Genomic DNA, 27603 nt, shown 5'->3' on the forward strand with positions numbered 1-27603 from the left:
CACAGAAAAAAAAATAATTACAGATTTCGCAACACACATTGTCCTTTCACCTGCTTTTGTTTGAGGATGCGGTTTCTGGTTTTAAAAAGACTCAAGCAAAGCTTTGGCTCCACCTACGATTGACAATCTGTACAATTTCAGGCCTAATATCGTTTTAAAAGAGGCTATGTGGGAATCGCAGTTTTTAAATAGGTAAATAAATTTGAAGGGGTAGAGGTTTTTTGAGTTGCTCAACAGCAATATCCGTCGCATTGTATGATGTGGGCATGGCATGTCCGCTTCTCCTTGCTAATAGGTTTCCTAAACTCCTCGCATACCCTCGTTTATTTAAAATATGTATTATTCTTAGTTGTAGGATATTTATGGGAAGGGTGTGATTTAGGTCAATATGGGAGCATTACAATCACGTTATGACGCTTTCAAATTAACCCTGTGTTTTACGCTGATTTACCGGAAGTGACGACTTGTTGTTACACGTTCATCACTAGTCAAAATAATTTTTGTGATGCATTATTCACTGTCGTCTCGTAAATTGCTTGGTTTCCAGATGAGAATTAATTTGTTCAGCTCTACCAAATAAAGAGGTAGTGAATGTGGTCGCGCCCAGAAACATTTTTGGGGAACTAAGTTGTTTTACATTTGTGAAAAGTGCTACTCCCGCCAGATTTGCTAATATCCAGGCGAACGCATGTGTTTGCATCAAGCTATAATGCCGCGATAGCCGGGCAGTTAGCTGGTGAGCTAGGTACTCATATACCAGACAGCGAGCTGTTTGTCAGTCAGTCATCTGCTATCATTGCTGTGTTGTGGTTTCTTGAATGCATGTTACCAGTAATGTAGAATAGCGAAAATACATTTTGACAGTTATATGTCAGATTTGGTTTAGCTAATCATGCGCTTTGCTGGAATGTGATGGCTGATTGAACACAATTGGTAAGTTTTATTTTTGTTTTGGATATCTTAACATGGCTGGCAACGTTCATTTGTGGAAACAGATGCACAATCTTTTGCTTAAGATACTTGCTGACTACATAGTTATCTAAATGAGACATTTGTAAATCATTGTAGATGGCTATTACATTGACATTGTAGGTGTTGATTTTACATGTTAAACAAGGTAGACCGACTGCTTTACAAGGTCAACTGAACTGGTGAATATGAACAGCTAATCTGTACACGAAGGTTGCCAGTGCTAGACAGAGTAGATGTCGTTACTTGAAACAATAAATAATCCAGTAACATTACTGGATTTTGCAGGTTTTTGCGATTTAGTTGATGTGTTTGTGCATAGCCATCTCACTGAGGTGGGTGGCAAGACCCGCACGAGGCATGTGACTAAAACACCAACCCTGATAACTAGCTAATTTGGTCGGTCTAAAGTCTGTTTTGTATTTTCTGTCTGAATCTGTCGTGGATGCTAACAGTCACAGGGGTGGATTACACGCAGTATAAGAAGACAAGAATAACGTCAGATTATAGTCGAGCATTTTAATACCGAGCCAGTCGGTAAACAGAATGACCAAGCCCGAGTTGAAGAGGAGCGGCATGGCCCCGCTTACTGGCAAATCCAGCACTGCCGCGGATGATCAGGTCCACAATGGGTCAGCCGATACGCCGGTATCTGGCAGTTCTCAAGGCCACACACCTGGACCGTCCACGCCGACTAAATCAAAGTCTGGCAAACAGATCTCCCGGGAAAGCCTTTCCAGACGGACCACAGAATGTGAAGTGTTTGACGATGGAACCAATACATTTTTCTGGTGAGTTTTCTTTCGTGATGTTGTGTTATGGATTATTTCTCATGCAATGCATAAGAGTAATGTTGAGTACTACTTGGGCTATTACTAGTGAACCTAGTAATATTCCAATAACAACATACAAATAGGATCATATTGTCTTTACATTACATGTAGAGCTTCTACTCATTCAGCTAATCACTAGCTATTTGGAAGACCCATGACTTGTTGACAGGCTAATGTCTCCTCCCATGATCAAGTTTAAAGTTTATTTGCGATTTGTAACAAGTACAGGTACATCGAAATCCTTTTGCACTACTCCTTTTGAAAATCCCTAGCGGCCTATGTAAATCTATAAAGAATACTTTAAGTCATAAATGTGCTACTACATTTATCAGGGTGGAGCATAGGACCATACTCGATGGGTGACATTGTTTCTGATGTGACTTAGGAGCTCTTTCAATAAGATCTTGACACCTTGCCAGAAAGTGTGTGTGTGTGTGGACCAAGCAGTGTAGGCTACTTTAAGTCAAAAATAGGAATTCTAAGAAATAGCCTACAGAAAGACATTACTATAGACATTACATTACTACATGTACTTACTGTAAGTCGCTCTGGATAAGAGCGTCTGCTAAATGACTAAATGTAAATGTAAATAGTCAAAGTGAATAGTAAAGGAATGCAGTTATACATCTGGATGTTTATTTCTATATTTACTTAATTTTCAAATTGCAGTTGACAAATAGTTAATCTCATGAATGTTTCCAAAAGTAATCAATGTCTCCTATTGACACACCCAGGTTGGTTTAAAGTTTGGACTACTAGACTCATGCATATTGATTAGATAAACATTCAATGAACATTTGTTACCAAAAGTTTCTCAGTGCCTTAGAAAATGAAAATCTTAGGGAGGTATTTTAATGCTGATACTGCCTTTTCTATAAAGGTTGATGCCTCGGCTGTGGTAATTAGGTAGGTAGCGCTGAAGAAGAATAGTCTGAGTGGTTTTACCTCTCTTTGGGGTTTCTTAGGGTGGTGTTCTCTCCCAAGTGATTCTTCTTGTTGTCAGGCAGGAGTGCTTCCAGTGGCACTCCCCTGGCTCCTGCCCAACAGGTTAAAAAACAAGTGAGACAGGGAGGAATGAAAACACAGCCACATGCCCTCACAATGACTCAGTCGCAATCACTCTTGGCCAGTGGTGGCAGTGGACCATGTCCTCCTCTGTCGGCTCTTTGCTGCCAACAACACCGTCTCTTGTGTTATTCTACATAAGCTGCCTCTCTTGACCAGTTAAGCCAGACCACATAGCTGAATGCTGAGTTTGGCCTTGCAGTCTGTCCTCACTTTTCCTTCATTTTTATATATTTTTCCTCCTTCCCTCCCATGATTCTAATCCTGAACATTCATTCTTTTTCATGTTTCTCTCACACCCTCTCGTTAACGCCGTCCCATTTACAATTCTAATGGGTTAATGATGTGCAATTATGATGCATAACTGCTACTGAGTGGCACATCTAGGGAACATATATTTTATGGATAAATATAAACATTGGACAAAGACAGAGTGGCCAAAATCTGGAGTAGTTAATGAGCTCTGAAATAGCAGTGGTCTCTGCGGTATTGAGACACTGATGTTGTCTTATATAAAGTTAGACTCAATACATCAAAATCTATTGACCTTATAAAACTGTGGTTCAATTCTACATGTATCACTTGTCTAGAAAGTAGACCAGAAGCCTTATTACTTAATATGTAGTGCTAACATACAATAGGGCCTGAATGTCTGAGACCACATTGGACATTTAATGGGGGAATTGAAGACTGAGAGCCAAGCTCTCTGTGACATCACAAGAAGCTCTTTGGAACATTGTCAAACCATGCTGGGATCAATCATTAGGTTTTGCACAAACTTGTGGAGTCCCATACCCATACCAGCTCGATGGCATACTCATTATTGTTGGGACAAAGGCACATACGACATATTAACAAATTCTGAAATTATTGTAAAACTTTCAAAGATGAAACTTTTCACTCAAATTGATAAAAAGATGTAATCATTTGTAATGAAAAACATAGTATTCCATTTGAAACAAATGTAAAATAGAAGTATTTCTTCCATAAAACATGAGTGATAATATGAAATTGCATCTGTGTATACCTCTGTCTCTGTCTCGATGGTGCATATATTCCACCACCAAGGAAAGTATGTCCATATCAATTACAATTGTCCTGTCAAAACGACTGTCACAACATTGCAACTTTGGTGATGTCACCAAGGGTACATGTGTTTCTTACTGTGTGACCGGTCATTTGATTGCTGTTCTCTATTTCTGTGTCATTGCAGGAGAGCACACACTGTTACCGTTCTGTTCATTCTCACTTGCGCACTGGTCTATGTTACGCTTTTGGAGGAGACACCGCAGGACACCGCATACAACACTAAAAGGTCGGCCATTTTCTCTTCCTGTCACAGTGTCTTAACACTGCTTCATTCTTGTTTTGGGCAGACTAGCCATGTACTGTATTGGAGCGCACCAGCCCTTATGACTCACTGTCATTACCATTAATATAACTCTCATTACAGTGTGGAGGTTCATGCTGTGTCATTAGGGATGCTGACACAATCATACTACAATGCCAGGAATCTCTATCTGTCTCTGTGTGTATGTTTTCAAAGTTTTTGTGGCATGATCCAAGGATATGCAGTGACAAAAGTTGTGTTGTTTGAATAGATTTTCCCATTTGTGAAAAATAAATAGGCTAACAAATATGACCATGTTGCACCAAGGAATGTAGACACGGATCTGGCAACGTGAACCGCTCACCCATTTGGCATCCTCCTTAGTTTCAGCTTGTCATTTTGAAAATGCTGCTCAATATTAACACGGGTACAGTTGCGGTCTGGTCATCCAAACATTCACTTGGACATTGAATGGTGTTGAAATGCGGTAGGTGCGGTTTGCGTATCAGCAACACACATCTATTAAAAAACTAATTAATGACAAGCAGACCCTGTAAAAGGTTGCTATAAGCGAAAAGTAGGAAAGGCCACCGGACCCCACCTCCCAGGAATCAAATGAGCAAAAACTCAAATTAAGCCAACAACAAATCCGTTGTAACCGACATCTTAATAACTGGCTGCATCACGGGGATGTGCACTGTACTTTAATACCATAATTACACTAATCTGTGTGTGTGGATCTGTGTGTCACCGAATCAACTCTTAATAGATCTCCCATCATTTCTACTGGATCAGATTATAAAACTGGTCTGGCAGCTAAATGCTGGTTAGATGTTACATGGTAAATATTCTATAAAGCTAAGAAGTAGACTTACATAACATAGAAAAACAATTAGCCAGGTTTTTGTCATTCAGGGAATAAGAAACTGTTCCAGTGAATTAAAGTTAAAGACAAATGATTAAAGAAGCCAGCATTCACCCTAAAGGTTAGTATAGGGAAAATACCTGTATTATGCCTTGTTACTTGCATGTTTCTCCGATTTCTGACTAATTCATGTTTTGAACCTTATTAAATCAAGATCACCATGAAGGGTTGTTTAGAAAAGCAAAAGTATTCCGTGTTGGATCAGCATAGACTTATACTGAACTTTCTACTATAATGCTTTTAACTTTGGTCAATTTTATTTAGTTTTCAAACTGAAATTGTGAACTGCAGTCACTTTAACTGTCTTATTCCTATTCTAGGTATTGGAACACTAGCTTGTCAGCAGTCCTTAAAGCTATTGCACATTTTTCTAGAATGTAGTATGCAAAGCACTTTATTATTGCCCAAGACATGCAGACAAAAGTTAATATTATCCCCTGTAAGCAGAGAACGTAGGTGGCATATTCCCCAAGACAGGAAGTCTGTGTGTGCACTCAAATATAGGGCAGAACAGGAATAGCCAGTGTGGTGACTAACGTGTGGGGGTGGGCAAGGCTGTCACCAGTCATTAACAGGATTTGTTGTGGTCAGCCCAGCTTGCCAGGCTTAAGGCTAAAGCTAGAACTTCTTCCTTTCAGGGTCATAGTTACCCTACGTAAACATCCAAACGAAAATTCAAATCACGTACATTTCAACATTTCACCTTTGTGTTAATTTATGTACACAACAACAGGCAATAGAAAATTGATAAATTGTTACTGCCATTAAACAACAGTAACAGACCAACAGCATCACAGGAACTGTTCCCTATCTATAAATATATTACACTACTTCAGATGTTTTCAGAGCCTTAAACGTCAAAAATACAGCCGATACAGTAGATTAGCCCCAGCGATGCGGATTGCATTCTATTGAAACGAATGAACTAGAAATGTTGAGAAAAATGAATATATTGTGATATACAGTTAGGTCCATAAATATTTGGACATTGACACAATTTTCAGCATTTTGGCTCTGTATACCACCACAATGGATTTGAAATGAAACAATCAAGATGTGCTTTAAGTGCAGACTTTCAGCTTTAATTTCAGGGTATGTACATCCAAATCAGGTGAACGGTGTAGGAATTACAACACATTTTATATGTGGCCCCCCCCCTTTTTAAGGGACCAAAAATAATTGGAAAAACTAACATAATCATAAATCTAATTGTCACTTTTAATACTTGGTTGCAAATCCTTTGCAGTCAATGACAGCCTAAAGTCTGGAACCCATAGACATCACCAGACACTGGGTTTCGTCCCTGGTGATGCTCTGCCAGGCCTCTACTGCAACTGTCTTCAGTTCCTGCTTGTTCTTGGGGCATTTTCCCTTCAGTTTTGTCTTGCAAGTGAAATGCATGCTCAATTGGATTTAGGTCAGATGATTGACTTGGCCATTGCAGAAAATTCCACTTCTTTGCCTTAAAAAACTCTTTGGTTGCTTTCGCAGTATGCTTCGGGTCATTGTCCATCTGCACTGTGAAGCGCCGTCCTATGAGTTCTGAAGCATTTGGCTGAATCTGAGCAGATAATATTGCCCGAAACACTTCAGAATTCATCCTACTGCTTTTGTCAGCAGTCACATCATCGATAAATACAAGGGAACCAGTTCCATTGGCAGCCATACATGCCCACGTCATAACACTACCTCCACCATGCTTCACTGATGAGGTGGTATGCTTTGGATCATGAGCAGTTCCTTCCCTTCTCCATACTCTTCTCTTCCCATCATTCTGGTACAAGTTGATCTTGGTCTCATCTGTCCATAGGATGTTGTTCCAGAACTGTACAGGCTCTTTTAGATGTTTTTTGGCAAACTCTAATCTGGTCTTCCTGTTTTTGAGACTCACCAATGGTTTACATCTTGTGGTGAACCCTCTGTATTTACTCTGGTGAAGTCTTCTCTTAATTGTTGACTTTGACACAGATACGCCTACCTCCTGGAGAGTGTTCTTGATCTGGCCAACTGTTGTGAAGGGGTTTTTCTTCACCAGGGAAAGAATTCTTCTGTCATCCACCACAGTTGTTTTCCGTGGTCTTCCGGGTCTTTTGGTGTTGCTGAGCTCACCAGTGCGTTCTTTCTTTTTAAGAATGTACCAAACAGTTGATTTGGCCACACCTAATGTTTTTGCTATCTCTCTGATATGTTTGTTTTGATTTTTCAGCCTAACGATGGCTTGCTTCACTGATGGTGACAGCTCTTTGGACTTCATATTGAGAGTTGACAGCAACAGATTCCAAACACAAATACCATACTTGAAATGAACTCTAGACCTTTTATCTGCTCCTTGTCAATGAAATAACGAACTCCCATGAGGGAATAACATACACCTGGCCATGGAACAGCTGAGCAGCCAATTGTCCAATTACTTTTGGTCCCTTAAAAAGGGGGGGCCACATATCAAATGTGTTGTAATTCCTACACCGTTCACCTGATTTGGATGTAAATACCCTGAAATTAAAGCTGAAAGTCTGCACTTAAAGCACATCTTGATTGTTTCATTTCAAATCCATTGTGGTGGTATACAGAGCCAAAATGATGAAAATTGTGTCAATGTCCAAATATTTATGGACCTAACTGTATAGTTACTGTCCAGGCTTCATATTATACCGTGATATACATTCTAGGCCACACCGCCCAGCCCTATGTGTGTCTCACCAACATCATTATCATGACTGCATCACGTCCACTAGTTATATAAATTCCATAGGCTCTATGGTCTCGGAGTCCAGCCAGCAGGTTAGGGCTTCGCCGACAAGCCTTATGTTAATGAATGTTTTGACATAACCATAACAAAGTCCACCTCCCTTCCTTTCATTCCTATAGTATCCTGACAAGTTTTACTTCAAAGTTGCCCATTGGTTGCACCTAGTAATTATAGTATCATTGATTTGACCTGTAGAGTAAAAAAAAAAAAAAAAATCTATGGATGAAATACACAGTCAGTTATATTTAACAATAAATTCCTGCGGCCTTTCATGTCTTACTTGTTTATCTCGAATACCAATACCGCTCCCTCTATTTGTCTTTGTAAATGTAACCTTGTAATGTAATGTTTTTTTTGCATGCGCTCTTCCAGAGGGATTGTCGCAAGCATCTTGGTGTTTCTCTGCTTTGGTGTTACACAAGCCAAAGATGGCCCATTTACCAGACCACATCCAGGTAAGATAACTACGCCAGCAAAATACGATGTTAATTAAATGGTCTACCAAATCTTTCCAGGTAATGTGGGAATATGGGAACTAAAGACCTAAAAATACTAGACATTTAACTAATCCAGCAGCGTTCATTGAGGCAAGCCCCAAAAAGTTGAGTAAAGGTCTATAATTAAATAGGCATCTCCATTTCTTTTGACTTCCTTTGTACCTTTAACTTGATTTAGTGGAGAGACTGACTTGCTTCTCTCAGTCCAATGATTGTGGTTAATGTTCCAGCTAAGGTGAGGCATTGATGATTGGTGTTATGGGCCCTATGAAATGCACATGTAATGCACTGTGTTAATTGACACAGTGAACTCTTTCCAACGCTTGGCATTGTGCTTGGCACAGTGTTTGGTGATGTAAGGCTTGTGTGCAGCTGCTTGGTACAGTGTTTGGTGATGTAAGGCTTGTTCAGCTGCTTGGCACAGTGTTTGGTGATGTAAGGCTTGTGTTCAGCTGCTTGGCACAGTGTTTGGTGATGTAAGGCTTGTGTTCAGCTGCTTGGTACAGTGTTTGGTGATGTAAGGCTTGTGTGCAGCTGCTTGGCACAGTGTTTGGTGATGTAAGGCTTGTGTTCAGCTGCTTGGCACAGTGTTTGGTGATGTAAGGCTTGTGTTCAGCTGCTTGGTACAGTGTTTGGTGATGTAAGGCTTGTGTGCAGCTGCTTGGCACAGTGTTTGGTGATGTAAGGCTTGTGTGCAGCTGCTTGGCACAGTGTTTGGTGATGTAAGGCTTGTGTGCAGCTGCTTGGTACAGTGTTTGGTGATGTAAGGCTTGTGTTCAGCTGCTTGGCACAGTGTTTGGTGATGTAAGGCTTGTGTGCAGCTGCTTGGTACAGTGTTTGTGATGTAAGGCTTGTGTGCAGCTGCTTGGCACAGTGTTTGGTGATATAAGGCTTGTGTGCAGCTGCTTGGTACAGTGTTTGGTGATGTAAGGCTTGTGTGCAGCTGCTTGGCACAGTGTTTGGTGATGTAAGGCTTGTGTTCAGCTGCTTGGCACAGTGTTTGGTGATGTAAGGCTTGTGTGCAGCTGCTTGGCACAGTGTTTGGTGATGTAAGGCTTGTGTTCAGCTGCTTGGTACAGTGTTTGGTGATGTAAGGCTTGTGTGCAGCTGCTTGGCACAGTGTTTGGTGATGTAAGGCTTGTGCGCAGCTGCTTGGCACAGTGTTTGTGATGTAAGGCTTGTGTGCAGCTGCTTGGCACAGTGTTTGGTGATGTAAGGCTTGTGTGCAGCTGCTTGGCACAGTGTTTGTGATGTAAGGCTTGTGTGCAGCTGCTTGGCACAGTGTTTGGTGATGTAAGGCTTGTGTTCAGCTGCTTGGTACAGTGTTTGTGATGTAAGGCTTGTGTGCAGCTGCTTGGCACAGTGTTTGGTGATGTAAGGCTTGTGTTCAGCTGCTTGGCACAGTGTTTGTGATGTAAGGCTTGTGTGCTGCTGCTTGGCACAGTGTTTGTGATGTAAGGCTTGTGTGCAGCTGCTTGGCACAGTGTTGGTGCTGATGTTGAGACCAAAGGAGGTTTGGAACTCGCAGTTATTGATTAAGCAGAGCGTTGGCAACTTAAACCTCAGATCTCGGCGACCCCAAGCTGTAACTTAACGTTGTTGCTGTGGTTCTTAAACGTTTCCACTTTGCAACAATACCACTTACAGGTGATCATAGAATATACAAAATGTCTCAAACTGACTTGTTGCAATGGTGGCATTCTGTCCCTGCTCTTAATCATTGAGCTCTTTAAAAATACCCCTTCTTTCACAAATGTTTGTAAAGGCAAACTGCATGGCTAGGTGCTTGATTTAATTCACCCATGGCAATGGGACTGAAGGAAACACCAGATTTCAGTGATTTAAGAGGTGTGTTCCAGTGTACTTTTGTTCATACAGTGTGTATATTCTCACCAAGGTCTAGGCCTATATCTCAGTAACGCTGAACTTGCAATGCTAACACAAAAAGCAATAACACCGGGCATTTTCCATTTCCCATGTCACCTTAGGTACATTTGGGGTAACCTCCACACATTTTGCAACAGAAGTCAAAGCCAGTTCTGGGAGTTTCAGAAGGAGTGTCTGAAGCGTAGAGGCATTTGTAACAAACAAATTGACATAATTGCGCAACCTTGGTACAAGACCTTTGGATCATTAGAGTGTGTTAACAGAAAAACATGCTTTCTGACGACTTAAACCTGCCAATCTGATTCTGGCTCTCTCCTCTTTGCTAATTCAAGAAACACAGGTTTAATTAATGTAGACAAATCCAGATAAGCACTTTTATTAGTTCTAATATTACCAATTACTGAACAAATCAAAACAAAAAATGGTGTATGTACAGAATAATTTCTGTTGGTGTCTGTTAAGCATATTAGTAATGAGTACTGAAAAGTCTTAATTTGTTGGCATGTAATTGTGCAGCTTTTTATTATTAGCATATTAAATATTGAGCCCTTTTAATTTAAATCCAGTAATTGTATTTTTGGTATTAAAACTATACCTTAACAATTGTAACTTTCCTGTGTGTGTTATGCCACCTTATGTTTATTGCAATATGTGAGTTTAAACGATTTAGTCAAGTCGGATTAAAATCCCACAAGATAACTTTGGACCTACTGGTCACTTATTTCCTGTGGGGGTTAGCAACCCTAACCTTGTGAGATGGACTTATCTTAGCATGACAGTATAAGCAACCTCATTAGCACAAGTGGAAATTTCACTGGATCGAAACACTTTGAATCTGTGTAGTTGATCCAGTTGGTCAAGCTAAAGAGCCCAGCAGATGAGCAGACATTTTGTGCAGCAGCTCACTCTAGTGGCTGTTTATCAATATCACAAAATGTGTTGTGTGTTGTGTTCATCCCGTGTAGTAAAGGATCCAGACCAGGTCTGGACTGGGACTGAAAAACGTCCTTTGAAACGCAGACCGGCCCACGACCATGTATTATTATTATTATTATATATATTTTGCATTATGCAGCGGCCGTTTGACCGTCTGTTCGGACTCTCACGACGGCCAGTCCGACCCTGATCCAGACCCTGATCCAGACCCTGATCCAGACCCTGATCTAGACCCTGATCTAGACCCTGATCTAGACCCTGATCCAGACCCTGATCCAGACCCTGATCCAGACCCTGATCCAGACCCTGATCCAGACCCTGATCCAGACCCTACCCATCTGAAGATCATACAATTAACTGCTTTGCTAGAGTCATGCGGAAGCGGACAGTATAAAACTCTTAATAAAAATAAATAAAACAAACTTTAACCATGCCACCACACATCCTTGGGTCCTGACATGGATTTAATATACAGCATGTGTGATTGTTGACTTCATTCCTGCTTATTTGAGAACTCTGGTTCTGTAGTTCACAGCATAAGTACAACTATTTATATACTCAATTAATCAAATGAATAATTCACTGATCAATTTATGTAAACATTGCTTGGATTAATTAAAAACACTAAATGTTATTCCAAATTGGCAATACTAAGACATAGCAGAAAATCTTCTTTTTTTTTTACTGCAGTGCACGATAAACAGGTATTATTTGACATATTTTGATTGGACCTGAGCTTTTTTCATATTAATAAATTATAAATAAAAAGACACAACACAAATAGCTTTAACAACAGGCCACTGTTTCTGTAGTAATTATTTACCTCCATACTCACTCTCACTCTCTCTTTCTCACCATCCATCACTCATTAACTCACACGCATCTGTTGTAGTATCTTGCCCTGCTGTTGAGTATATTTCATACTTGGCTCAAATCTGTTTTTGGTGTTCTCCTGTTGTCATGGTGCTGACACACAGTTTATTCAAATTTGAGTAATGGGAAGTACTCCCATACTATTAAAGATTTGATTGAACAGTTTTGTCCGCCATGTTTCAAGTCTTAAAATATAAATATATATATATATATATATATATTAATACAGTGATGTAGCAGTGTTACAGAGCTGCTACTAATCGATAATTACATTTATTTTTATCACATTTTATAGATTTCATCAATTTGTTGTTGCAGCCCTAGCTAAAATGTGAATCTTGGTTTTATCTCTCTGTCACTCCTGTCCTAATTTTTCTGTCTTTCTTTTCAGCGTACTGGCGATTCTGGCTGTGTGTCACCGTTGTCTATGAGCTTTTCCTTATCTTCATTCTGTTCCAGGTCTGTGTAACCTTTTAGAATAGCATCACAGAATGTGGGGATCACACTTTGAGTAAAGAATATTTAATAAATAAGTGAATGTGATGATAATGGATATTATAATGTAAGATATTAATATAGTGATATAAAGGAAGACTTGATCTACCAATTTGGATTAATTTATGCTGATGGTAAATAATTCAATCTCCGACAGCAGTTAGCTGGACAAAAATATTATTATTAGCTTCTTAACCCTTTCACGCATAGCGTCACACCGGTGTGACAGAAGCACGTCTAGAACATCTATTTTAGAACACGACTCATCAATGAAACTGACTTATTAAGTGAACTTTTTTCTCTTGACAGTATATGTTTAGGATTAAAAAGTCATACAGACACTGCTATTCAAGAAATACTTTGCAGAGAAAAGAACTGCTCTATAATTTGTATGTGTGTGTGTTTCTGTCAGACTCTACACGATGGTCGTCAGTTCATGAAGTACATCGACCCTAAACTTGGCGTAGCCCTTCCAGAAAGGGCCTATGGTGGGAACTGTCTCCTCTATGACCCTGGGAACACTACCGACCCCTTCCACAATGTCTGGGTAGGTGCTGTCACAAGTCTCTTTTTAACACATGCTATGTAAGATATCAGTTAGAGTAGCTGTCTTCCCTTGAAAACCTTCTTAATCCTATAAAGACAACTAGGGAGCAACTTGTGAAGTCAACTCTAAAGCCATGTTGGATTGATGGGATTAATTCAAGTGCATCAATAATGAGCATCCTCGCTGTGCTGTTTTCTGTGTTGAATAGATTCAGTGAATACTAAATCTATTTAATGAATTCAATAGATTCATTGAATGCATTCAATTTAGAGTAATTCGCACCCTGGCTGAGGTTCGAATCTGTACCAGGCCCTTTTTTGGCATTTTTACATTACAGTACCCATCTCTCTCTGCCCTGCCTTTACTGACTACCTTGAACTGTACTTTCCAATAAAGCATGAAAATGGTTCTAAAAAATTCCATTGCTTAAACTAGTTTTGTAATTGTGATGGCTTTTGGAAATGTTTGTCTAGTACCATGCATTCCTAATTGGGTCCATCAACATGTTTTATTAGTAAGTTACAACGGCTAACTTTTGATGAAACCTACTGTATGTCTGGTCTCAATATAAAAAGCAAATGATCAGAACTGGCATCCATAATCGTGCTAGGTCAGACTGGCAGAATGTCCTCCTTTCTCAATCCTCCAGTCTCCCCCAATATCTCTGTCTATAGTCACTGCTGTCTCCCCAGCATCTGTGGGATGTGCTTAGGGCCTAAAATGGCTTCGTAGGTCTGACTTAAAATACTTCACCCATAGCAGGCTTCCTCATGGGAGCCTGTGGCCGAGTTTGGTGTCGGAGTCTCAACTGAGGGGGCCGTGTGGCCTTGAGTGCCTACAACTTCAACAACAACCCTGCTCCAGATTTTAGCCTATTTATCTATAAAAAGACTTTGTTCTGACTGAGTCTTTATAGTTGTCTGTCCTCCTGCTTTTTATCCTCTTGAAAACTGCAGGTTAATCAAAAAAAATTTAGGCCCTCTGTTTCTCGGGCAAAGGTTTTGTTTATGTCGGGATTTGAACATTGTTCATGTATTATGGACCCCTGTGCTCACACCAGCAGTGACTGTCGTACGCTCCCTAGCTTGCAACCACTTTGTGGGCTTTGCTAACGTAGATTTGAGGAAGTGGGCTACAATGATGTATGATATTCGACCATTTCACCCCCTAAAATGATATACTAATGTCTTATCTTTGTTTTATTTATTTAGTCTAAGATATATTATTTGTGCAGTTGTGGGATTGTATTCTTGCTGCTGAATATTTCTTTTTTGAGGGATTTTATATTGTCATGAACAATGTGATCTTGCTTCAAGCATTACCGTTTCAGCATGGACTGCAGTGTAGCATTCGCAATCACTATCCATGCAACTATCCATGCAACTATCCATGCAACTATCCATGCAACTATCCATGCAACTATCCATGCACCAAGACAACAGCGTTTCTCCATGTCGGCCTTGGGAACACAAATGCTAATAGGATCCAAAGTTTAAGAAAACGTTTCACAGCCAAAGAAAACGTTTCACAGCCAAAAAATAGGAACACATCTGCTCTCTGGCCGTCACTTGACCGTGTCACTGCTCATTTGCATAAAGTTGAACTTTGTCGCTAGGAGACTTGTCTTGCCATGTCGCTCAATGTAGCCCAGCGACCATTGAAAGGAATGGCGTCCGGTCGCTTGTCACTGCTAGTGTGAGTGCAGTGTGTAATTAGTATGAAATAAGAGAACCACTCCCTGTCCCCTTCACCCTATTTTACCAGGGTAAAAAAAACACCTTTCTTTGAACAGGACAAGTTGGACGGCTTCGTACCTGCTCACTTCCTCGGCTGGTATATAAAGGTGAGTTTATGTGTGCAAATCTCCACAGGTATCTAGCTTATTTCGTGGCACGGTAGGTTTGCAGGTTTGCAGTTTAGGCTGCACTGTATTGCCAGACAGTGTACCGTACCATAGCTATTTGTAAATAATGACTTCATCCAAATGATCTATGCATAATACTATCAGACTAGCAATTACCTGTAGTAGAGAAGGAAAGGAATGATGGGTCTGAATCCTTCCATCTCCCTCTTCAGACGCTGATGATCCGAGACTGGTGGATGTGCATGATCATCAGTGTCATGTTTGAGTTCCTAGAATACAGCTTGGAGCACCAGTTGCCCAACTTCTCAGAGTGCTGGTGGGATCATGTAAGTACCAAACACTCACCATGACATCTTACTGAGGATGTTGCTCTTGAATTATTCTAGTATTTAGGTTTTGGTGTTTACATTCCATTTGATCTTTATCTTGGTAAAGAACATTTAATTTGGTTAGGTATTATGGATGTGTTGATTTCTAAACGATTCAAATTGCTAAGGAAAAGAAATGTGATGTCAGATTAAAGTCTCTTTCTCGGAGTGGATGTTCATAAAAAGAATGTCTAATATTATGGTTATATATTTTTTTAATACTGCGTTTATGTCGCAGTGGCTAGTAAACATTATTACTCTCGTCCCTAATTGATAATTCATGTTGCTTTCCCTCTCTGTCTCTTCTTGCCCCTGTTTTCTCCTTCTTGTTCCATCCTTCTCCAATCCTGTCTCTCTCCTCCTTCCCTCAGTGGATAATGGATGTGATAGTGTGCAATGGCCTGGGCATCTACTGCGGAATGAAGACCCTTGGTTGGCTCTCCATGAAACCATACCAGTGGCAAGGACTGTGGAATATACCAACATACAAGTATGTCTGCCGCTGAACTCATCCCATCGATGGACCACAGAGTACTACAGTCAATGTTCTATTTGACCCCCTAACAAGATGCAATCTTCGATTATGTTTACGAATCAGGCAGTGGCTATACAAGATTGCTACATGTCTGAAAATAATCTCGATAGGGCAATCATTTATGAAGATTTTAAACAACTGTAGATTAATTTACAAAGTAGGGTATTAGTTTCTTGTCTTCTGGAAGGAAATTATGCTCTTACAACCGTCTATTCCTTACGAGGAGGCGCATCTACTCCGAATGAGATGTTTATACGAGGGCTTCATTCAAGATGGCCTTTCATCGTGTTCTAAATGGAACATTAGGTTGCATGTATACGTTACTGTTTACGATGTTCAAGATGGATGCTGAGTAACAATTTCTAAACAATTTGGTGCTCACTAGGGGGAAGATCAAACGTATAGCCTTCCAGTTTACGCCCTACAGCTGGGTGAAGTTTGAGTGGAAGCCAGCTTCCAACCTCCGCCGCTGGCTGGCTGTCCTGGGAATCATCTTTATGGTGAGTTAAGCCCTGAATTTGACCATTTCAGTGTAAGCAAATGGTATGATGGTCGAAAATGTATATATAACAACTTAGTCATCTGTCATTGGGTGTCTGTCACAGCAAATGAAGTGTTCACAGCAGTTTCAGTCACTGTCAGCTCTAGAAGGCTGTTGGTGTGGCGGAACATGGACATCCCTGTATCAAGTAGCGGTAGAGCTGTTCACATGCAAAATCACGGTGGGATTGGTCAAAGGGTGTACGACTGGCATTGTCATAATGCATGAAAAGGTTTCCTGTGTTGTCGACAATCCTTTTGGGACTCCCGAGTTCAAAAAGACAGATTGACATACACGCCGACATTCTATTTCATGTACCTAATTACTTGCCGCTGCTCTGTTAAAAACCAGTGGCAGCCTTGTGGATTACAAAATACCTCCTCTCCATATGTGTTCAGTTCCTGCTGGCAGAACTCAACACGTTCTACTTGAAGTTTGTGCTGTGGATGCCCCCGGAGCACTACCTGGTTCTGCTGCGGCTCGTGTTCTTCGTCAACGTGGGGGGCGTGGCCATGAGGGAGATCTACGACTTCATGGATGACCCGTGAGTACCACACTGCATGTGCGCTGAACTGTCGAATGTAGGGTTTGGTTATTGTGTGCATGTCTACAGTCTTTGTGTGCATGTCAATGCGTTTTCATAGTTGTCCGCCCATTCAATTCCTCCTAATATTCTATTCTCGCCCTCAGGAAGTTCCACAAAAAGCTCGGCCAGCAGGCTTGGCTGGTGGCAGCCATCACCGTGACGGAGTTCCTTATTGTGGTCAAATACGACCCGAACACCATCACCATGCCCATTCCCTTCATCGTCACCCAGTGCTGGTTCCTGGGCATCCTCCTCATCCTCACCTGGACGCTGTGGAGGTTCTTCATCCGGTAAGACTTGTACACACACACACACAGTCCAAAATACTTTAAGTAGGTGGTCCGGAAACAGAAACGCTTGCCACTGCACAATCTGGTTATCTGCACCTGGCATTTTTGGGGGTTTCGTTTTTACGTAACTATTAGATGAAATGTGTTTTTCACAATTGAACTGTCAATATACGGTAAGTATTGGCACTGTCAAACGATTCCATTCATATCTGCATTCATAAAAGGTGCATCCATGCCTCCTCTATCCCATTTAGTTGTTTATTTATTTAATGGCTGATTCTGCTGTTATTTAGCTGCTGTCATCCCTTCCTAGTCATGGTATCGTCCTGCATGTTAAAGCTTGTCTACTTTCTCCCCTCCCTCACCCCTGTTTTGCAAACCCCTTCCTTTGTGTTCAGCGGCAATGTTCATGTCCAGTGAGGTAGGTGTAGGAGCATGGGCCCTGCCCCAACCTCCTATTGTGAGTGCTCTGTCGTAGTGCCATCTTGGACTATCACTCTTCGTGTCCTTGTTTTGCCCCAAAACAAATGAATCCCCTTCACAAAAAAGGATCCATGTTGCACTTACCAGGGGCGTGTTTCATGCATGCCTTTTTCCAGTTTCTGCCTCGTTTTCTTGTTTCTAATGCCATTTCCACACAAGCCATACTCTGGGTGATTATTCAAATCGAGTTGTTTTATGATCTATGGAGTTGAACCCTATGTTTGCGAGGAAGAGGTTTTGTGAAGAGTTCACAGCAGTTTGACAGCCACTAATTGTTAGGTGGAAATGTAACAGATTCAGTGCAGAGTTCAGAGTACAGTTATATTGTCATACAATCATTTTTGTGTAGTGTCACACCAATGTGTCTGGCCGTTTAGTGTTAAGATAAAACCATCAGGATGGGCAGTCATGGAACTACTGATTTATGGAAGCAAATCGTTACCAAAATTCAAATGCAAATGCATTTCCAGAAATGCATTTGCATTTTAAGAATGTGGCTGCATTATTTGACTCATAAATGAAATTAGTAATCAATTATCCTATTTGCATTTTAATTTTCTTCTTCAAGAGTGCTCAATCTTTCACTTAATTAAAATGAAAAAGAAATAGACATTTGAGATTTAATTTTCAAAACATGCCCCAGCAAATAGATACCAAAATTCAATTTGAAATGTAAAATTTGAAAATTAAAATGCATTTCCAGCATTTTCATTTTAAGAATGTGGCTGCAAAATCCTGACCACAATTCAAATTCAAATGCATTTCCAGAAATGCATTTTCATTTTAAGAACGTGGCTGTAAAATCGTGACCACAATTCAAATTCAAATGCATTTGCAGAAATGCAAAATGAACGAAAAAGCATTCTGAGCGGCGCAGCAGAGTGACGTCAGTATCCGCTCTTCTTCAGCTCCCTGCTGACCGAGCTACCCATCTTGTTCGGTAGGGAGCGGTGTGCACATCTGCATTGCATTACATTGCATCAGAATAAAACGTCTTTAAGACTCTGATAATCAATTAAAAGGAAATAATGTTATTAATTATTTTTTGTGCGGCCCGGTACGAAATGACCCACGGACCGGTACCGGTCCGCGGACCGGTGGGCACCGGTTGGGGAACGCTGCTCTAAAGACCCGGCAATTCAATCAATTTCCCGGCACATTTGCAATGTAATTGCAATGCAGATGTGCACACCGCTCCCTACCGAACAAGATGGGTAGCTCGGTCAGCAGGGAGCTGAAGAAGAGCGGCTACTGACGTCACTCTGCTGCGCCGCTCAGAATGCTTTTTCGTTCATTTTGCATTTCTGCAAATGCATTTGAATTGTGGTCACGATTTTACAGCCACGTTCTTAAAATGAAAATGCATTTCTGGAAATGCATTTGAATTTGAATTGTGGTCACGATTTTGCAGCCACGTTCTTGAAAATGAAAATGCATTTCTGGAAATGCATTTTAATTTGAATTGTGGTCAGGATTTTGCAGCCACATTCTTAAAATGAAAATGCATTTCTGGAAATGCATTTTAATTTTCAAATTTTACATTTCAAATTGAATTTTGGTATCTATTTGCTGGGGCATGTTTTGAAAATTAAATCTCAAATGTCTATTTCTTTTTCATTTTAATTAAGTGAAAGATTGAGCACTCTTGAAGAAGAAAATTAAAATGCAAATAGGATGATTGATTACTAATTTCATTTATGAGTCAAATAATGCAGCCACATTCTTAAAATGCAAATGCATTTCTGGAAATGCATTTGCATTTGAATTTTGGTAACGATTTGCTTCCATACTGATTGGTGGAAACGTTTGGGAAATTGGACTTCATATTAGAAATGTATAGGACTCTTGTATCCATTCTGCGAAATCATATTGTCCCAGTCAACATAGACCTGAGCAATAGAAATGATCTAACGAAAGTCAAGTGATTTTTCTGCAGTGGAGGCTCAATAGCTTTGGGATTTAGGTGGGTGTGAATCTCATCTGGACAGCTGTAGCACATCATCAATGATAGAAAATTGTACATTTGACATCCTTGTAGCAAGAATCGATTGGGAACGTTGAATAAAAGCACACATTTACAGGTTAAAAAACACAAACGAGGCTATATTGATCCTGTGGGACAGGAGTTGAACCTTTCTCTGCCGCTTCTTTCCTACATCATGGAAGCGATGTTAGGCTTCAAGCGGGACGACCTCAAACGTATCGTGTGAAGCTGCTATGCCAGACTGAGAACTTCTAAGTGTGTCTTTTTCCAGGTTGCAGTATTGCGTTGTCAGAGGGAGACTTCTTCCCCCTCAACAGCAGTTACATTACGAGAACAGATGTAGCTCATGTCACCCCTACAGTCCATCAAAATGTGGGCTCTACCTCCAGAGCCACCCATCATTGTTTCGGGTCTTTCATGATGTATCTCTAATTAATCACCTGCATCAATCAAAGCACCAACCCCTCCCTCCAGCCCCATTGCCACCACACACGCACACATTCATACACTCCCTCTTCCTTTGCCACAAAGTGTTTCCATCATGGCGCAGAAGCATGCATCATGGTGCTGGATACTGTGTAATTGTACACAATTTAAAATGCTAACTTTTTCTCCTTTTTGTCTTTTGGCACACTTATCAATCCTACAGTGTTTGTGTGTGTGTCTCTTGGCTTTGAACTCTGTATTTCCCCACCTTGAAAGTCTTCTTCTCCCTCAGGGACATCACGCTCCGTTACAAAGAGACCCGCCGTCGCAAACAGGAAGTCACTGGGGAGCGGGAACAGCGCCCCCATGGCAACGGTAGCACGGCAACCGCTTCAGGTCGAAGCAAACTCAACGGCAGTTCTGAGTCTGTGCGACAAAGGAAGTCCTGAGTTTAAGGTGACGGGGATATTGGTCACCGTGTTGGTAGGGGATGGGAGAAGGGACAAGGGACAGGGAAGGGACAGGGGAAAGAAAGGGGAGGTAGAACACCACATCAACACTGCACATGCACCCACTGATCTGGGCGCCTTTGTATGTGTGAGTTTGTGGAATAGTTTTGTGCAAGTGTGTTCTTGTGCCTACCTGAACAGAGTCATTCCAATGCTGACTTTCTCCACTGTTAACGCTTGTCACAGAACCAAAAAAATAAACATAACGGCTGTATTTTTGTTTGGGGGTGGTAGCTAACTAACTTATACAACAGGGATTTACCTCATTCTTATTATTATTTTAGAAACACAAGCGGGGACCTATAGTGGGAGATGCCTTTTGTCGGCTAGCTGAGATATCCCCACATACGGCTTGGTTCTTCATCAAAAGCTGTCAATGTATCTAGCAGAAGCTTGCCTAGCTAATTAATAAATTGTCTTTCAATACATGACCTGCTGTATTTATAGTCAGGAAAACAGGTATTTGGTAAAGGAGAGAATTTTTTTGTAAATGGTCAAGTTGCGTTTTAATGTATTTGAGAACTCTATACATGTAGATAGGGGGAAAAGACTGCAAGTGTACACAGGTTGTTCTACTTAACTAATAAATGTACAAATCTAGCATACATATTTGTAGTATGTTGCAATGCACGTGGTAGAGATTGAGGACAATCTCGCTCATACTATGCTTGGATCTGCTCTAAGAGAGCACCTTGAATCACAAATGGCAGAAATCTGAAACATATTTGTCTTGGTTTTTGCAATTCAAACAAACACAGAAGTCACACGACACCTTTAACCAGATTTATTGGATCAAGTCAAACAAGTACAGGAATAATACAGTGAATTACTTAGACTAATGATTTGAACCATCAATCAACAACAGACTTATTTGGTGACAGACAGCCTTAAAAACACATGCTCCACATTGGCTCCGTATTTTGAATTTAGGTTCTTTATTGACACTTCCAACCGAATAAGGGAAAAAGCACATTCCAAAGATGACAAAAATAGAGCAGCCTTTGCTCAGGGTTCAGTGGTGATTGTTGCTCTGATTTGATCTGTGCACTCAATCTATTGCCGTATCATCTTTGTACATCTAAGTGGGATGGACTGTCTTTAGCTGGAGTTAAACTACTTGTCTGAATAGTTTCAAAAAGTCTGGTTTGACCAACTCCATGCTTAATGTCATATTATTGTGAAGGAAATCCAACAGCTGTACATGTTTAAATAGAAGAAGACTTGGCATTCAAAGGCCAATTGTTTAAGACATGTTTAGCTGGATATAAAATAGGTAACAAACTAACTTTTGCAATAAGCAATATGTTGAAGAGAAATTAATCACAATTGTATGTCTGCATAACAGTATATGTTTTTCAAATGTGTTTTAATTGAAACTTAACCTTTGTTTTTCTCATGCCAGAAATGGACTTGAAACAATTATGACATATTTATCCAAATAACTCAAGGACATTCTCTCCCATTCTTAGAACTTTTATACGCTGTTTAACTAAAGTATCCAAGGCAGTTTCCATTGTCCTGTTTTATCCTTTATTTTTGAGTCTCTCAAAGACATGTTTGAACTTTTATGATTTTAGTCATGTAGACCTTGGAGTTCAGTTAATTGTGTTCCAATCTGTGGGAATGATTTAAATTGGATGTGGTAAGCTTAATTGATTTGCTAGACCCCTTCTGAATTCGTGAGTTGAGTCTCAGTTTGCCTATCGAGTCCACTGAATTGAAAATAACCAAAACAGCAAACCAAGCCTGAGGTGTGGAGATGTGTGCAGTTCCACTGGGAGCCTCAGGAGGGCAGCAGATGTCTCATCAGACTCCCCTCATAAAAGCCATTTTCTACTTTTGTTTGAATAAATGTGAATGGATGGTAAATTAAAATATAAAAAGCTGCTGTAGCACATGTTATTTTATAATGTTTACAATAAAATGTAATGAAAACCTGGAAACTTGTTTTGTGCTTTGAATTGATTCGAGAATTCTATTATTCTATATTCCTACCTGTAACCCCACAAAAACACAATATTGACACAATGGAAATGTGTATGTAAGGATGTAAAAAAAGTCATGCTTTGTACTTGTCTTAATTCTGACCAATCAGAATCTCCAAACTCTTGGTGTCTTATTAGCTGTAACCTGTTACCTCCTTCAAGCTGGTTACAACACTGCAATTAATTGTGTCCCTGAGAATTCAGCTGTGGACCAGATTCTACTTTTAATTACTTTGGGATGATTTGGAACCTTTAGTTGACTACATTGCAACAGGTTGTGAGGTAACAAACCAGCATGGAACCATTGTATGTTTGTTTCATGTTTACTGTAGGAAAGTATTACTTTTGTGGTAAATGTGCCCATCTATGGTAAGGTGTTCTCTGCATCCTTGACCAGCATGTTGACAAAAATAACATAGAAGGTTGTCGTGTGTCCATAAATGTGATGTAAGTTCCTGAAGCTTCTTGTTTTACACAAATCAGGAATAAGGAAATAAACGTTCCAGGTCTGCCATGCGATAACACTGCCTACTATGACTGTAACCGCAGTGAAATAATGAGAATTGGGGAAAAAAGCAATCCTTCCAGAGAAAATCAAGGACCTTGACCAGACACTCCAGCAAGATCTCCTTGGGCCCTATGGGGGCAGGCGGCAGCTGAAGTTGATGTGGAGCCAGCAGTGGTACTGGCCCCCATGGTCACTTCATACAGTTTCCGGAGGGTTCTGAGCTCAGAGTACAACGCTGGCTTGTCCTGCCTCAGAGTCTGAATCAGCCAACCCTCTGGCTGAGAGCAGCGTTCCTCCCTTGTACTTTCTTTGACAGCTTGACCATGGGCTGCCAGCATGTGGCAGCCATCCTCTTCGCAGTCATTGCCCGCTTCCTGCTGGCGTAAAAGATTGGGCTCTGGAAGATCCTCAAACTCCGCCATGGTCTCCCTCTGCACCACCTGCAGATAAAAGTCCTTGACCATCTGAACCATGGGTTGGGTTAGGGGTTGGGTTAGGGGTTTGAAGGCCCCGAGGGTAGGCAGATTCTCCAGAGTCACCCTTTTCATATCCTTGTTCAGCTGCCATCTCCTCAGGGCCCTAGTCAGTTTAGTGTAGAAAGTTCATATGGTGGTCCAGCCCAGTCGTGTGGGCGTTGCACCCCACTACAGAGCACTTTTCCTGCTCTCCAGCTGCACAGTAGACCCCCTCATCCTTGTTTCGGACCATGTGAACTACCCTCAGGTGCCGGATGAATCCCCTTACCACCTTCTGGGCAAGGACACAGATTTGGATTTGACTGGGGTTCGGAGCCATCTTGATCTGATCTCTTTTCTAATCTTGCAGAGAAATTGAATATGAAGTTATTAAATTGTTGTAGACTGAATTACAGAATTTAGACAAAAATGTGTGGGGCATTTCATTAATACATTATGTGAATTCAGTCTAGAGCTTCTAGTTCAAATAATGTCATAACCGGATTCATTATTTGTCAGTGATAGGCCTCCCACCCTTTTTGAGCTATATATTGACTTACCCAACTGAACCCATGGGGTAATTTTACTCAGCGATGCAAGTCTTGACAAAGATGCTAACTATTTCAAACATTAAGCTGTTTCTTTGCTAACTTTTGATATTGTAATAACAAAAGAAGAAACACTGAAGCAAATCTCTCCAAAGCACAAAACTGGATGGGAAAGAACTGAGCTTACAGATCATGTGAGCACTGAAGTCACATGACAACTAGTCCTGAATCACATGAACTTTAAAGAGAGTATATACAAGATAACCACTTGGTGGTGCTACAGACAACTAATACATTTAGTTTGTAATGACTGCCATGACTTGACAAAAAGTTGTTTAATCAAATATATTTTCCATTCATGTGCTTTGAACAAAAGTAGACAGGCAGGGTAGCCATGTCGTTTGACCATTCCAAAAGCAAGGCCAGGACTATTCACAAATACTTCCTAGCCAAGCCCATTTGACCAGTTTATTGTGTGGCATGGCCCTATTCACCACAAGCGCCTTCAAATGCTTGTTGGCCAATTAGGTGAAACATGATTATCCAGGTTTGGCAGTGAGTCAGTGTTCAATTAAGAGTGGGTGAGCAAGAACACTAGCTACATTCAGCTACTTAAAAATGGCAGTGTACTGGCATCAGAGATGCAGACACACAGCAGAATCTAATCAGATCAAAAGGTCATGGCTGACTTTTTGTAGTTTATTGAAAGCACTCTCACCTCAAACTGAGTCTACAATTAAGGAATAGAAACGTTTTGGCATACTCATTTTAAGATGCCAATGTATTAAATGGACATTTTGCTCCACATATTTCAAACTCCAACTGGATTTACATATTTGATTTACAATTTTTTTTTGCAATGTATTATAGTATATAGTATAGTATGTAAAGTATGGAAGTAAAATATATAGCATGTGACAGTTGCTCGCTCATCCACACAGTTTACCGATAATCTCAGACTAATGACAAATATCCTTTAAAAATTAGAATGGGGGAGGAGATTATCTCTACAGGACATCTGAATCTCTATGTCAGATCTAGAAATGTATGTTGGATTTTAATTTCAGGTGTGGTGGCAACAAGTAAACAAGTTCTGTTGATAGGGCAGAGTTAAATGATCAGTACCTTAAAAAAGTGTTACATAACTGCTGTGTTACCATCATTTGTCGAAAGTATGCCAAATATATAGGACACTGATTGTTTGAATGCAGCCTCCATTCCCATTCAATGGTGTGGCTTTACTGTGCCAGCTCTCTCAAACGCTGCACTGGACTGCCACCATCACACTGACAGGCATTGAAAGCATTCACAAACATGATTGGTTAGTGGCAATGCTATGATATTTCCCATTTAACCCAAATAGACTGTGACCCCATTCTGCTCAGCAGTGACCAATCTTGGATCAGTGCTCTAATCCAAAACAGCACATCAGGAGGCCAGTAGGCTACTATCAAGTATTTATCTATAGGCTTTTCACTGAGCTCTCAAATGCATATGATGTGATGAAATCTTTTTTAGGATATTACAGTATAACAAACATATCAACGCCAGGGGATTGTGTCGACCTTTTCTTGTCATAAGAAAATGTTTAATTATTATAGCAGAGTATCTTCATATTTTGGGGATACCCGTAATTCTTTACCCACCTCTTTGAGATTGGAATTGAGTGTATTATTTTGGACGGTTTGGCCACAATAACCATTCCACTAAAAGACTGTAGCCATGACTTCTTATCCAGACAAATTCTCTGGTCACTGTTCAGCAGCCTACTGACAGCGCAGTAGGCTGTCCGCAAATTAGGAGCGTATGAGATTTTGCATCTGGAATACGCCTTGGTCCACGCCTAGTGCCAAAATTATCTTCCTTACAGCTATACCTGCGCGTCACAAACTGCAAGGTCTCATTTGTGAGACGCTGTTTCCAGTATTGATGTGTTTTTTTTTTAACAACCGTTAGTGATTTGCATTCAGCAGTGTAATAGTTAAACAGTACCGAATGCGTTGTTTTATTTTCTGTGTGGTGCCCTTACTCCAGCAGACCACTACAGTAGGAAGATGGCGTCGGAGGGAACAAGCGGGGAGCAGCCTCCTCCGATACAAACACTGGCAACCACAGTGCTTGGAAATGTCGAAGGGGTAAGACATTTTGAAGAAAACATCTTAACATTGAGTTTATTTAGGCATGTCTTAAATATATTAAACATAAAGGAGGCAAAATATTAGTTAACATCAATTTAATCTGGGACAGCATAGGTCCTACATCTGAAATAAATAAAAAATCAACAATGTAGCGAACGTGATTGACTGTTACTATGAGTTATTTGTAAAGAGTCAAAATGATGTTTTACAGGAATTCATCAACAGGGTTAGTTATTTTGTAACCCGTTTTACACCTCTTGTGTATTGGAACTGACGTTGGCCGCACTAAATTGTGGTTGGCATACGAACGTTTCTAACACGATAGGAACCTGAATGCATTGTCTAATTAAAATGTTCTTAATAGCTTACCAAATTGTTGTCACTGAAAAAAAAATGCAAGTGTATTGAGGCCACCTTGTAATAACCCTTTTACATGTTTGAATGTTCTCTGTTTGGCAGCTGCGCACTCGTATTTCAAATTGCTTTTCATGTGAAAATTAAAATGGAGACATTGATTCATCCAATCTTTCTTTTGGGGCCTAAAGATCATTCGTTTGGTATAATCCCACAGGAACTCGACAATTTTACCTAGACATAGCTACAATTTAGTAGTCTAACCTGTATATGACCAATAGAAGGATGTAAGAAAAACAGAATCATTTGTGAGGCTCCACTAATCATGGCTGAGCCACATCTAGCTGTGGTATCTCACACTAGCCCCTTACAGGTTGCAACATATGTGCTAGGGCACTGCCTTGCTACCCCTCTGTGCAAATTAATCAGCCAGTTACCCTGCAGGAGGGGGGGGGGCATGGAACCTTTCCCTGTTTGTAAAATGCTTGAATGGGCCCATTCGCTCCATTGGTCTGTCTGTCCAGGGCTGTCAGCCGAGCGCTGTCTGTATGCCTGTCCAGGACCGTTGGTCAGTTTAGAAGTGCAGAATACTATTTACCACTAACTCTCAATTAGTCTATTCCTGTAGTGTGCCCTGCCTCAGTAAATAGAGAATGCAATCCTTCCTTCACATGTTTTGATAATGCAAACCTGATGTTTGAGTCCTTTTATTACTTCAAAATATTTTCGATGTAAACTCAGCCTAGAATCACAGTCTGAGGGCTCGGGTAGACCTGCTCCATGAAAGATAAGAAAGTTTGGACCTTTTAGGAATTGTTGTCAGTTTATTAACTGTTCAGTCCCTTTGCACCGCAAACTGTTTTATAACCATGGCAACTCCATTGACATGCCATGTAGCAATTATCAATAAACCTCATTGACCG

The 27603-nt window shown here is 40.6% G+C and overlaps 2 protein-coding genes across 4 annotated transcripts in view; both read left to right on the plus strand.

Moving 5' to 3' along the window:
* The first annotated feature begins 486 nt into the window (after nt 1-486).
* On the plus strand, nt 487-22743 carry ptdss2 (phosphatidylserine synthase 2). Of its 2 annotated transcripts, none has more exons than XM_062461287.1 (13): nt 487-933; nt 1425-1760; nt 4081-4182; nt 8244-8326; nt 12456-12523; nt 12972-13106; nt 14899-14949; nt 15183-15296; nt 15710-15828; nt 16259-16373; nt 16813-16958; nt 17105-17290; nt 20476-22743. In XM_062461287.1, exons 2-13 carry the CDS (start codon nt 1516-1518, stop codon nt 20630-20632), a joined length of 1521 nt encoding a protein of 506 aa, XP_062317271.1. In that variant the 5' UTR covers nt 487-933; nt 1425-1515; the 3' UTR covers nt 20633-22743. The 2 variants fall into 2 exon arrangements, with proteins under 2 accessions (XP_062317271.1, XP_062317272.1); XM_062461288.1 differs by having other exon boundaries at nt 563-584.
* Nucleotides 22744-25983: 3240 nt separating this feature from the next.
* The window catches only part of cttnbp2 (cortactin binding protein 2), a 34279-nt gene continuing 32659 nt past the window's right edge, over nt 25984-27603 (plus strand). Inside the window, exon 1 of one of the 2 annotated variants that reach the window (XM_062461289.1) lies at nt 25984-26323. In XM_062461289.1, coding sequence (XP_062317273.1) covers nt 26243-26323 — 81 coding nt within the window. In that variant the 5' untranslated portion in view covers nt 25984-26242. The remainder of the gene's footprint in view (nt 26324-27603) is intronic. The other variant, XM_062461290.1, reaches the window with a different exon arrangement.

The sequence above is a fragment of the Osmerus eperlanus genome, chromosome 5, assembly GCF_963692335.1.
Source record: "Osmerus eperlanus chromosome 5, fOsmEpe2.1, whole genome shotgun sequence".
In the NCBI taxonomy this organism is placed as follows: domain Eukaryota; kingdom Metazoa; phylum Chordata; class Actinopteri; order Osmeriformes; family Osmeridae; genus Osmerus; species Osmerus eperlanus.

Coding starts and splice junctions, on each gene's coding strand:
- ptdss2 (XM_062461287.1), top strand. CDS start 1,516: ATGACCAAGCCCGAGTTGAAGAGGAGCGGCATGGCCCCGCTTACTGGC. Junction 16,959..17,104: donor TACGACTTCATGGATGACCC/GTGAGTACCACA, acceptor TCTCGCCCTCAG/GAAGTTCCACAAAAAGCTCG. Junction 17,291..20,475: donor CTGTGGAGGTTCTTCATCCG/GTAAGACTTGTA, acceptor CTTCTCCCTCAG/GGACATCACGCTCCGTTACA.